This window comes from Salvelinus sp. IW2-2015, linkage group LG26 (genome assembly GCF_002910315.2).
Source record: "Salvelinus sp. IW2-2015 linkage group LG26, ASM291031v2, whole genome shotgun sequence".
In the NCBI taxonomy this organism is placed as follows: Eukaryota; Metazoa; Chordata; class Actinopteri; order Salmoniformes; family Salmonidae; genus Salvelinus; species Salvelinus sp. IW2-2015.
Genome location: NC_036866.1, coordinates 44,706,263 through 44,719,474, shown reverse-complemented (window position 1 = coordinate 44,719,474; position 13,212 = coordinate 44,706,263). Strand labels below are relative to the sequence as shown.

Genomic DNA, 13,212 nt, shown 5'->3' with positions numbered 1-13,212 from the left:
TTATGTATTTCCTTTTTATTTGAGAAGGTTATCCTGGCACTGTGGGACAGATGTAATACCTGTACAATATAAATATGCTGTTTGTAAATGAAATGTCCTACAGTAAGTTTGATCAAACCCAGTGTGTATTGCATGATATCAATGTCAAACAAAACAATGTAGAGAAAAAAAACACAGGATGTCAATTCTTGTCATTAAATGTGAAGGTGTTTACATCCTCTCTGAACTTACTGATTTATATTTTTCTTGATGATTCCATCTCTAAACAACCCTCTAAGAGGTAACCTGAGGTGTAAAAATCTTCCTGGCCATGCAGTGAGACATTATTGCCATGGGCGACATTGTGACACCCATCAACAATCTTTATATTAGTTGATACAGGGTTGGTAATCATAAATTACATACAGATATATCACACCATAAATAACTACATGAAAGAATGCGTGTTACCAGATAGGGAACACTGAATTACAGCTCCAACCTGAAGAGACGTTATTGTAAAATAAAACTTTCACACTTTTCAGACAGGGAATGCAATCATCAGACAGGTTCTCATAGTACTAAATATATAACAGTTCTACAGAAATTCGCCTAGAGTACACAGTTGTAACACAGACACTATAGCTGTAACAGGGTTAATGACAAGTTTAGTCCGTCAGTGGGTGTACAAGTGTGTTAATGGGAGACCAAGGGCCATTGGGAGGTCAGCCTCAGTCCAGGCTCAGTTCTCTGAGGAGTCTGTCTCCTCGGTGGATCCGTCACTCTCCATCTCGATCCTCTTGCGGTGGTGAAGGGACTTGCGTGGGGAGGCCTTCCTAGGGGGCTCCTTGTGTCCTGGTACACTGCTGCTGCTGTTGGACGTAGGACTGATAGCGATCTGGGCAATGCTGTAGAGAGCATAGAGATATAATAACACATTACGATATAATACTATTTAATCCTGTTGAGAGGAGAGGACACACAGTACTACGGAACTGACTGAGCTTCCAACCAGAGGGTGACTGAAGGTTCATAGTCAAGGCAATGAAGGCATGCAACATGATCTATTAGCCATTTTTAACAGTGGAGTAGAAACATGGGCAAATTTAGGTTTTGATTATGGTACATTATGTGCTCCAGTTTACTCACAGTTTCTCCACTTCCTGGTCCATCTCAGGGTCAATGAGAAGCTCTGACTTGTTTGGTAGGGCACCTAGCAAGGTCAACTCACAATTATAAACACTAGATAAACAGTGATTAAATGAAAAGCCTAGTAGGGAACATTTATTGTAATGCATTGTAGTTCTATTTCATTATTGGAACAATAGTCTTTGTTTATCAATAGATAACAACACAGTAGGCTAGTTCTCACCAATGTCCTGGTTGACGCCCTCATGTCTGACCAGAGCCATCACAAAGCCATAGAATGTCACTCTCTGTGTTAGCTCCAGAACCTCTCTAATGGCAGATGTAGAAGGATGGCTATGGAGAAACACACAAGATCAATAAATCACTCTAACTTGAAGCGGCAATATGTAACTTTTTCGGTGACCTGACCAAATTCACATAGAAATGTGTGTTATAGATCTGTCATTCCCATTGAAAGCAAGTCTAAGATGCAGTAGATCTGTTCTATGGGCACTATTTCTATACTTCCTGTTTTTAAGCTTAGTTTTTGCGTCCTTTACTTTCGGTTTTGTACACCAGCTTCAAACAGCTGAAATTACAACATTTTTGGGTTTGGAAAAATATATTTAAAAGCTGTTTAGATGGTACAATGATTCTCTACACTATACTTGCTTGTTTTGTCACATAAACTGATATTAGGCAAACTATTTGAATTTTAGCAACCAGGAAATGGTGGAGCAATTTCAACATAGAGCATCTTTAATCAGGAGATATGTACCCTATTGGTTCAATACAACTTAATTTGACCCCCCGTATAATCTTCTCCCGAGTGCTGGTGTTACCTGAGAATCATTGAATGTTTGTTCATATTGTCATTGTAGGCTAGTCACAATATTTATTTAGATGTATTGTAATCGTGGAACTATTTCTTACTTGTGTTTGAACCTTTCACAAAGCACCTCGATGCACTCTCCAAAGACAGAGGAGTCCACTCCTTCCTGGGCCTCAGTTTCCTCTGTGGCCACCTGGGGGAGCTGTTCCACTGAGGTAGAGGTTGGGACGATCACAGTGTTGGGGCTTTTCCCTGACAGCAGGTCCTGGTAGATCACAGCAATACTCTCCAGGAACTCTGTTAGTGGAAAGTAAAAGGAATACAGGATTTCAGGTGACACTGTGCAACCTAGAGTCTACCCAGTCAGAGGCTGAAAAGTATCTAGTGCTCTAGCATTAGAGTTTATGTAACAGCACCGCCTGGTATGGCAACTGCTCTCTGCATCTGACCATAAGGTGCTGCAGAGGGTAGTGCGTACGGCCCAGTACATCACTGGGGCCAAGATTCCTGCCATCCAGGACCTATATACTAGGCGGTGTCAGAGGAAAGCCCCAAAAATTGTCAAAGACTCCAGTCACCGAAGTCATAAGACTGTTCTCTCTGCTACCGCATGGCAAGCGGTACCGGAGCGCCAAGTCTAGGACCAAAAGGCTCCTTAACAGCTTCTACCCCCAAGCCATAAGACTGCTGAACAATTAATAAAATGGCCAACGGACTATATACATTGCGTTACTTGTTATTATTATTATATATATATTTTTTAATTTTACCCCCTTTTCTCCCCAATTTTCGTGGTATCCAATTGCTAGTAATTACTATCTTGTCTCATCGCTACAACTCCCGTACGGGCTCGGGAGAGCCAACCCGGAAGCCAGCCATACCAATGCGTCGGAGGAAACACCGTGCACCTGGCTCCCTTGGTTAGCACGCACTGCGCCCGGCCCGCCACAGGAGTCGCTGGTGCGCGATGAGACAAGGATATCCCTACCGGCCAAACCCTCCCTAACCCGGACGACGCTAGGCCAATTGTGCGTCGCCCCACGGACCTCCCGGCTGCGACAGAGCCTGGGCGCRAACCCAGAGCCTCTGGTGGCCGGGAGGCCCCCTTTGTTATTATTTTTAACTTTAGTTTATTTGGTAAATATTTTCGTCACTCTTTCATGAACTGCACTGTTGGTTAAGGACTTGTAAGTAAGCATTTCACGGTAAGGTCTACACCTGTTGTRTTYGGSGCATGTGACAAATAAAGTTTGATTTGATCATCATGTCAGGTACATAGTGGTGAACCAAAAGTTCTCTCGTCGTGGGTTTATACAGATGTACTTACCTTCGAAGTAGAACTGGATTTGGAAAGAGAAGAGGAAATCCGAGAAGGACATGAGGCAGTCCATGGCATCATCCATTAGCACTATCCTATGTTGAAAGAGATATCAGTTGGATATAGTCATAGTGTTGATGATAAAAAGATGATTGTGGGGGCTGTTTYGTTCGACTTCAGTGCGGCTTTTGACATTATCGATCATAGTCTGCTGCTGGAAAAACGTATATGTTAGGGCTTTACACCCCCTGCTATATTGTGGATAAAGAGTTACATGCCGAACAGAACACAGAGGGTGTTCTTTAATGGAAGCCTCTCCAACATAATCCAGGTAGAATCAGGAATTCCCCAGGGCAACTGTCTAGGCTCATTACTTTTTTCAATCTTTACTAATGACATGCCACTGGCTTTGAGTAAAGCCAGCGTGTCTATGTATGAGGATGACTCAACAATACATGTCAGCTACAACACTTAACAAAGAGTTAAGCTCCTACAGGCCTTAGTTTTGTCGCACCTGGACTACTGTTCAGTCGTGTGGTCAGGTGCCACAAAAAAGGAATTAGGAAAATTGCAATTGGCTCAGAACAGGGCAGCACGGCTGGCCCTTGGATGTACTGTACACAGAGAGCTAATATTAATAATATGCATGTCAATCTCTCCTGGCTCAAAGTGGAGGAGAGATTGGCTTCATCACTACTTGTATTTATGAGAGGTATTGACATGTTGAAAGCACCCGAGCTGTCTGTTTGAACTACTGGCGCACAGCTCGGACACCCATGCACACCCCACAACACATGCCACAAGACGTCTCTTCACAGTCCCCAAGTCCAGAACCGACTATGGGAGGCGCACAGTACCACATAGAGCCATGACTACATGGAACTCTATTAYACATCAAGTAACTGATTCAAGCAGTAAAATTAGATTTAAAAAACAGATAAAAGAAATGCCTTATGGAACAGCAGGGACTGTAAAGCAACACAAACATAGGCACAGACACATGCACACACATACACACACACACGATAACATACGCACTATACACACACTGTGGTATCCCAGGAGGTCTACCCCGGGGGATGGTAATAAAGGGGAGGTACGTGAGGCGACGTTGGCTCCCTCTGCTGGGAATACGGGAGCTGGGCACCCCGACAGGGACAGCTAAGTGGAGGTAATTAGAGGAAAGTGCCAACCAGCCGTGGAGGCTAAATAAAAGGAGCACGGTGACACACCGCGTGAGAGAAGAGAGAGAGACGGACACCAGAGAAGAAAGAGACGGAAGACCGAGCAAACTTGAGTTATTTCTTTGACATATTTATTTTCTGTCTTAAGTAAAGTTGTTTTTCGGACTAAAGCCTCCCTGTCTCTGTGTCAATCKCTGCACGCTCAACCCAACACCCCACGGTTTACCACAACAGGTACACRTGGATTTTGTACTGTAGATATGTGGAGTGGAGTAGTGGCCTGAGGGCACACAGTGCGTTGTGAAATCTGTGAATGTACTGTAATGCATTTAAAATTGTATAACTGCCTTGGCAGCAGCTAATGGGGATGCATAATAAATACAAATAGTGTATACTTTAAATGTTTACAATCATGTGTTGGAATTCCATTTCACAGAGATGAAAACACACTGAACGTAATGTAACTTAAATGTAGCTAAATTAACATAATATTGTACAATATCAATAMATTATGCCAAATCAGACCTTGCTGCATGCTGTACCATCTCCACTGGGAAGTCTGGACAGAGAAGCTGCAGAAGTGAGCTGTACTCCAACATGGCCAGGAGGTCTATAGCAAGCATACAAAAGCACATCAAATATATAAACACTGACAAGCAACACCAGARGTATTCATTAATCTCTATAACTCAATGATGAGGTTTTGCTCACCTGAGGTAGAGTATCTCATGATAAGCTGTAGACCACACTATTTACCAAGAGAGTTTTAATCTATATTCTTTATAGCTGTCTATTTACCACCACAAACCGATGCTGGCACTAAGACCGCACTCAAGGAGCTGTATACGCCCATAAGCAAATAGGAAAAAGCTCATCCAGAGTGGCYGGGGACTTTAATGCAGGGAAACTTAAATCTGTTTTACCTAACTTCTACCAGCGTGTTAAATRTGCAACCAGAGGGGAAAAAACACTAGACCACCTTTACTCTACACAGAGACGCGTACAAGGCTCTCCCTTGCCCACTCCATTTCGCAAATCTGACCAAAATTCTATCCTCCTGATTCCTGCTTACAAGCAGAAGCAGGAAGCACCAGTGACTTGGTCAATAAAAAAGTGGTCAGATGAAACAGATGCTAAACTACAGGACTGTTTTGCTAGCAAAGACTGGAATATGTTCCGGGATTCTACCAATGGCATTGAGGAGTACACCACATCAGTCACTGGCTTCATCAATAAGTGKATCGATGACGTCGTCCCCACAGTGACTGTACATACCCCAACCAAAAGCCATGTATTACAGGCAACATCCACACTGAGTTAAAGGGTAGAGCTCCCGCTTTCAAGGAGCGGGACTCTAACCCGGAAGCTTATTAGAAATCCCGCTATACCCTCAAACAGGCAAAGCATCAATACAGGACTAAGATCAAATTGTACTACACCGGCTCCGAAGCTCGTCGGATGTGGCAGGGCTTGCAAACTATTACAGACTACAAAGGGAAGCCCAGCCGCGAGCTGCCCAGTGACACGAGCCTACTAGACCACCTAAATTACTTCTATGCTCGCTTCGAGGCAAGCAACACTGAAACATGCATGAGAGCATCAGCTGTTCCGGAAGACTGTGTGATTACGCTCTCTGTAGCCAATGAGTAAGACCTTTAAACAGGTCAACATTCACATGTACTCCGAGCATGCGCTGACTAAGTGGCAAGTGTCTTCACTTACATTTTCCACCTGTCCCTGACTGAGTCTGTAATACCAACATGCTTCAAGCTTCCCTGTGCCCAAGAACACTAAGGTAACCTGCCTAAATGACTACCGACCCGTAGAACTCACATCTGTAGCCATGAAGTGTTTTGAAAGGCTGGTCATGGCTCACATCAACAACATTATCTCAGAAACCCTAGACCCACACCAATTTGCATACCGCCCCAACAGATCCACAGATTATGTAATCTCTATTGCACTCCACACTGCCCTTTCCCACCTGAACAAATGGAACACCTATGTGAGAATGCTATTCATTGACTACAGCTCAGCATTCAACAACATAGTACCCTCAAAGCWMATCACTAAGCTAAGGACCCTGGGACTAAACACCTCCCTCTGCAACTGGATCCAGGACTTCCTGACGGGCCGCCCCCAGGTGGTAAGAGGAGGTAACAACAAATCCACCACGCTGATCCTCAACACGGGGGCCCCTCAGGGGTGTGTGCTCAGTCCCCTCCTGTACTCCCTGTTCACTCATGACTGCATGGCCAGGCACGACTCCAACACCATCATTAAGTTTGCCGACGACACAACAGTGGTAGGCCTGATCACCGACAACGATTTAAAGGGAAAGAGGGATACCTAGTCAGTTGTACAACTGAATGCCTTCAACTGAAATGTGTCTTCCGCATTTAACCCAACCCCTCTGAATCAGAGAAGTGCGGGAGGCTGCCTTAATCGACATCCACGTCTTTGGCGCCTGGGGAACAGTGGGTTAACTGCCTTGCTCAGKGGCAGAACAACTGATGTTTACCTTGWCAGCTCAGGGATTTGATCCAGCAACCGTTTTGGTTACTGGCCCAACGCTCTAACCACTAGGCTACCATAGGGAGGAGGTCAGCGACCTGGCCGTGTCGTGCCAGGATAACAGCCTCTCCCTCAATGTGATCAAGACAAAGGAGATGATTGTGGACTACAGGAAAAGGAGGACCAAGCACGCCCCCATTCTCATCGACGGGGCTATAGTGGAGCAGGTTGARAGCTTCAAGTTCCTTGGTGTCCACATCACCAACAAACTATCATGGTCCAAACACAGCAAGACAGTCGTGAAGAGGGCACGACAAAACCTATTCCCCCTCAGGAGACTGAAAAGATTTGTCATGGGTCCTCAGATCCATGAGTTCCAAAGTTCTACAGCTGCACCATCAAGAKCATCCTGACTGGTTGCATCACTGCCTGGTATGGCAAGGCACGACCGCAAGGCACTACAGAGGGTAGTGCGTACGGCTCTGTACATCACTGGGGCCAAGATTCCTGCCATCCAGGACCACTATACCAGGTGGTGTCAGAGGAAGGCCCTAAAAATTGTCAGACTCCAGCCACCCTATTCATAGACTGTTCTCTCTACTACCGCACGGCAAGCGGTACCGGAGCTCCAAGTCTTGGTCCAAAAGACTTCTTAACAGCTTCTACCCCCTAAGCTATAAGACTCCTGAAAAGCTAATCAACAAGTTTCCGACACTACAGTGGTAGGCTTGATTACCAACAACGACAGACGGCCTACAGGGAGGAGGTGAGGGCCCTCGGAGTGTGGTGTCAGGAAAATAACCTCACACTCAACGTCAACAAAACAAAGGAGATGATTGTGGACTTCAGGAAACAGCAGAGGAGCACCCCCCTATCCACATCGACGGGACAGTAGTGGAGAGGGTAGTAAGTTTTAAGTTCCTCGGCGTATACATCACGGACAAACTGAATTTGTCCACCCACACAGACAGCGTTGTGAAGAAGGCGCAGCAGCGCCTCTTCAACCTCAGGAGGCTGAAGAAATTCGGCTTGTCACCAAAAGCACTCACAAACTTCTACAGATGCACAATCGAGAGCATCCTGTCGGGCTGTATCACTGCCTGGTACGGCAACTGCTCCGCCCACAAGGCTCTCCAGAGGGTAGTGAGGTCTGCACAACGCATCACCGGGGGCAAACTACCTCCCTCCAGGACACCTACACCACCCGATGTCACAGGAAGGCCATAAAATCATCAAGGACAACAACCACCCGAGCCACTGCCTGTTCACCCGCTATCATCCAGAAGGCGAGGTCAGTACAGGTGCATCAAAGCAGGGACCGAGAGACTGAAAAACAGCTTCTATCTCAAGGTCCACCCCTAACATTTAGTGGCTGCTGCCAACATACTGACTCAACTCCAGCCACTTTAATAATGGGAATTGATGGAAATGTATGTAAAAATGTACACTAGCCACTTTAAACAATGCCACTTAATATAATGTTTACATACCCTACATTACTCATCTCATATGTATATGTATATACTGTACTCATATCATCTACTGCATCTTGCCATCTTTATGTAATACATGTATCACTAGCCACTTTAAACTATGCCACTTTATGTTTATATACCCTACATTACTCATCTCATATGTATATACTGTACTCTATACCATCTACTGCATCTTGCCTATGCCGTTCTGTACCATCACTCATTCATATATCTTTATGTACATATTCTTTACCCTTTACACTTGTGTGTATACGGTAGTAGTTGTGGAATTGTTAGGTTAGATTACTCGTTGGTTATTACTGCATTGTCTAGAAGCACAAGCATTTCGCTACACTCGCATTAACATCTGCTAACCATGGGTATGTGACAAATACAATTTGATTTGATTTGAAATGGCTACCAGACTATTTTACGCTGCTGCAACTCTCTGTTTATTATCTATATGCATAGTCACTTTATTCTAACCTACATGTACGTATTACCTCAATTACCTCAACTAACCGGTGCCCCCTCACATTGACTCTGTACCGGTAACCCTGTATATAGCCTCGCTACTGTTACTTTACTGCTGCTTTTATTTTTTTGTATTTTATTTTTTACTTAACACTTATTTTTCTTAAAACTGCATTGTTGGTTAAGGGCTTGTAAGTAAGCATTTCACTGTAAGATCTACACCTGTTGTATTCGGCGCATGTGACAAATAAAATTAGATTTTGATTTGACACACACACAGGAGGTCCTTGCAGGAAGCTGAAGCTAGAGTATAATTGCATAAGCATTGTGTTTTTAATCGTCACTTTTTCACTCAATTGTTTTCACATTTTCCAAATGTTCAAAGACAGTGTTACCTCATCACACATACAGACACACACACACACTCATTACGCCTACCTCCATTCTTCCCGATCTGTCGGAAGCACCTCCAGAGGACGCGGATGAAGGAGGCCCTGTTATGAGCTGTGGCCTTGATGTAGCCGAACTCTCTGAACAGTACATGGTTGCCGTTCTTCACACTGCTAAAGCTGTCAACCAATCACAAAGGAAGTGAAATACAACATAAGGTCCAGTTATTTGACAAAAACATAATAATAATCCATAAACAGGAGATGGCTATAAGTAGTTTAACGTAAGAATGTATATCTACCTACATACCTACACTGTAGCTACAATGTAAAAACTTTGATATAAGATTACTTGATTTGAGGAATGTGGCAGGGAAACGTATTCCACCCCACTGTTCATGATCTGCTCTGAAGAAACAGACTGGTAGAATAGAATAGAAACGTACTATTCTGCAAAGTAACGGACGATGCCAAACTGGGTGTATTCCTCCTTGTGTTCCAGAAGCTGGGTCACAGCATCGTTCAGGTAGAAAAGCACGTTGCTCTCAGCTGCCAGAGGAGAGAGGGTGAGTAGCTACAAACTATTATTTAGCATTGGGTCAAGCAATATTGGTGTCCTTTTATGTGCAGGTGTTGCTAGCTAACAAAGAACTGTAACGCAGAGCAGCATATCTCTACCCATAGGCCTGACGGCTCTGCTGCCTGGTTAGCTAACGTTAGCTACTCACCAAGGTACTCATCAACTGAGAGGGTAGGGTTGAAACGATCAGGATTCATTTTCGTGCACATTGCAGGGTCCGTAATTCTAAGGTTATATGTTGATATTTTAATGTATTCACTGTTTGAATTTTACAGCTGACATTGCRTGTTCATGTTACTGTGACGATCTAGCCGTGGTAGGTTTCGGCACAGATTTCGTTTCCATGGGAAACAGTACCGGATGTTTTGGGGTTTTATCAACTAAACCCCCATGGAACATCGGTATTCACTGAAAGGTTCCTAGTGTAACACCCAAACAGAATGCAACAATCATGGGTCTATTGATGTAATGGACAATAAGTGATTGATGAACTATTAATATAATGGACAATAATTCAAATAGCTTATTACACATTTATTAAAGCAGTCCGTATATGCAATACATCAAGATATGAAGTATGTTGGCCTGAGTAGCCTCAATGGTCTAATTTCAACCACAAAACCGTCCTTTGCTGTTGTCATATTAACATTTAAATTAAGGGCCACGTTTAGTTAAAGACAACACAAAACATCTCCACTACCGGTTGAATCAATGGATGGACTATCTTTCCACAGACCCTGTCTCTGGCCGTTTGTCTCTGTAGGTGCTGTAGAACCACACTCTTTAAACCCCTTCCTCAGCACCTGAGGGAGAGAGAGACAAAGGATTCCCAAAAAGCCTTGATCTTTGGGGTTTTAGGCTGGGTTTCTGTATAAGCACTTCGTGACATCTGCTGATGTAAAARGGGCTTTATAAATACATTGGAATTGATCTCTCTCTATTATTATCTCTCTATTATCTACATTTTGAAGCATCTGTATGAGGCATCTTTATGTGCTGCATCTGAGAGAGGGAGTGAAAAGGAGAGATGTTACTCAGGAGGAAGACGAGACAGGGGTTTTGGAATCGTGGTATCTTGGTACTAAACATTCAGACACAGCATCATAACACATAGTTAAAGTATTGGAGGTACAGTAAGTCATTTGAAACACAGGATGAAAAGAGGTTTGTTGAGGTTCACTGAGTGACCATGGGGCGGTAAGGCAGTGCATTTCTGTCATCTTCACCTGAGTAGCAGAGGAAGTTGTGATGGTCATCGTAGCGCAGCTCTACCTATAGGAAGCCTCCCCCGTTGGTCATCGCTCCACAGGGGTTGGAGAAGTCCTTCTTAGGGGGTGTGACTCCCTCCCAGTGTCTGTAGTCCATGTGGTCCCCGGTCATCCAGCACCACCTGTCTGTCATGATGTACCTGCATAGRGTCATAGAATGAAAAAACAAAAGTCGCACACTCATCTCTCCTTGCTTGTGGATTTATTRCCAACATTTCCAATAGCCTTCATCAGGGTGTGGCAAATAGGTTCTCATCACATCTGTAAATACCTGCGAAGGCCCAGCCACAGTGGGGTGTGAGGAAGGGCAGGTCGCTGCGCCGCAGCAGATCCCCCACCGCTCTCTGTTCATCCTTGCTGCGGACATAGAGCAGGTTCCCATAGCAATCCCTACAGTAGAACAGAGAGTCGGACAAACAGAGCTTCTTTTTCACCACTGTCACCTTCCTCCCCCTCAAGAGGACACTGTAGTAGGAAGGAAGTGGAGGAGGGGTGGTGGGCAGGAGAGCGGGTGTGGGAGAAGATGGGGGAGTTGAAGCACTGGTTGAAGAAGAAGGAAGAGGAGTGGATATTGGGGAAGAGAGGAGAAAAGATTTTGRAAGGTTGAGTGGAGGACACAGAGGTGGGTGTGTCTGAAACAGAGAGAGAGTTTCCAATATTTCACTCTTGACACGGGTACACTCACTGACACAGCATGCAGGGAATGTTACCACAATACCAAAAATGTTTCCTTTACTTTATTAAATGTATTTGACAGGGCCAATGCATATCTCTGTAAATGTGCCCGATGTAGTCGAAAAGTTAATTTCCGATCTAAAAAAGATTGAAACGGTCAATATGAAATACAGGAAGAGTTCAACTGTCTGATGAAGATGAACAGTGAAGACAGTCATAGGCTATTACCTGCAGGAGTGGCATATACCTCYACCTCACATAGCATGAGCAGGTTGTCCTTTCCAGGAATGACCACAATGATGTAGCGACCCTCCATCTAATTACACTGGACATTTTCRGTCTTTCCTGGTCGGATTTGGGAGATGACAACACATCTGGGAAAGTTTGCCATGAAGTGCTGCTACAGGACCTTGCTTGATAGTCTTGGTTATTGTCCTGGTCAATGGCATGAGCAGATTCACCCTGACTATCATACCAGAGAGAACTGAGAGGCCACTCCTCTCAACGCCACGTTCTCTAGAAAATATYAAATCAAAATGTCTGGTAGATTAGCCAAAAAGGAGTGGGTCTTTGGAAAATGTAAGGCACTCAGTTATTTGAATGCCTGCATAACCGAGGGGGTGTTTATGATGTTGGCTCATCATCAACTAAATTTAAAAAAATCCAGCGATTGCTATGTCTTTAGGCCAACTGTTTTACAGAGGAAAGCAGAAATKATATTACGTGTCTCGGCACTGTGAATGAGGAGAAGGAAGGTGACACCTATAATAAAATAACAATTACATTTAAGGATCATTTTAGCATAATTATAGAATGGTTCATTAATGGTTATTAATAACACAATTATATTATAGTACATTACACAATTACACMATTTTGAATTTATTTGTTGTGCTTTAACCAACTTTACATGTCAAATACATCAAATAAAAATAGTATTCTGTGGCATCAAGATGTTACTTATCAGGAATATCTACTACTTCTCTGTCTCTTCAGGGCACCCAACTCTTTCTCTCTTTGGCCCCAATGTGTCTGTCGTGTTGTACCTTATGGATACGATGTTTCCACTTTTGCATCTACAGTATTTGATTCCCGTTGTTCTGACCACATGCAAAATGTATTTGTCTTGATTTCTTTACATATAATGCGATGACCTCACCAATGGAGGTTATTGTATTAGTTCAAAGAAATCAAAGACAAATACATTTTGCATGTTGTCAGAACAACGGGAAACAAGTACTGTATCGATAACCCACTCCCCCTGTCACAAACACACTCCTCTGTTCTGTGAATAGTTGTCAGGTATGGAAAATAGATTCTTAACTCAGTGACTCACCTGTATAAATAAAGCATAACATACAAAAAAGTTAACAAATATATACAGTACCAGTCAAAG

General features: G+C 43.8%; 1 protein-coding gene across 1 annotated transcript; it reads right to left on the bottom strand.

Annotated features, from left to right (window-relative positions):
- Positions 1-313: 313 nt before the first annotated feature.
- Positions 314-10,238, bottom strand: cstpp1 (centriolar satellite-associated tubulin polyglutamylase complex regulator 1). Its single transcript, XM_023971695.2, has 9 exons — positions 10,022-10,238; positions 9,740-9,842; positions 9,343-9,473; positions 4,967-5,051; positions 3,267-3,352; positions 2,041-2,236; positions 1,352-1,461; positions 1,129-1,192; positions 314-887 (listed from the first exon to the last, which is right to left on the bottom strand). Exons 1-9 carry the CDS (start codon positions 10,080-10,082, stop codon positions 722-724), a joined length of 1,002 nt encoding a protein of 333 aa, XP_023827463.1. The 5' UTR covers positions 10,083-10,238; the 3' UTR covers positions 314-721.
- Between the last annotated feature and the right edge of the window lie 2,974 nt (positions 10,239-13,212).

What these genes read in the sequence shown, in the direction of transcription:
- cstpp1 (XM_023971695.2), bottom strand. Translation starts at nt 10,082, where the DNA reads ATGTGCACGAAAATGAATCCTGATCGTTTCAACCCTACCCTCTCAGTT. An exon ending in ACAGATCGGGAAGAATGGAG is followed by an intron (nt 5,052 to 9,342) that starts GTAGGCGTAATG and finishes TGCTTGCTATAG; the next exon opens with ACCTCCTGGCCATGTTGGAG. An exon ending in ATGGTACAGCATGCAGCAAG is followed by an intron (nt 3,353 to 4,966) that starts GTCTGATTTGGC and finishes CTTTCAACATAG; the next exon opens with GATAGTGCTAATGGATGATG.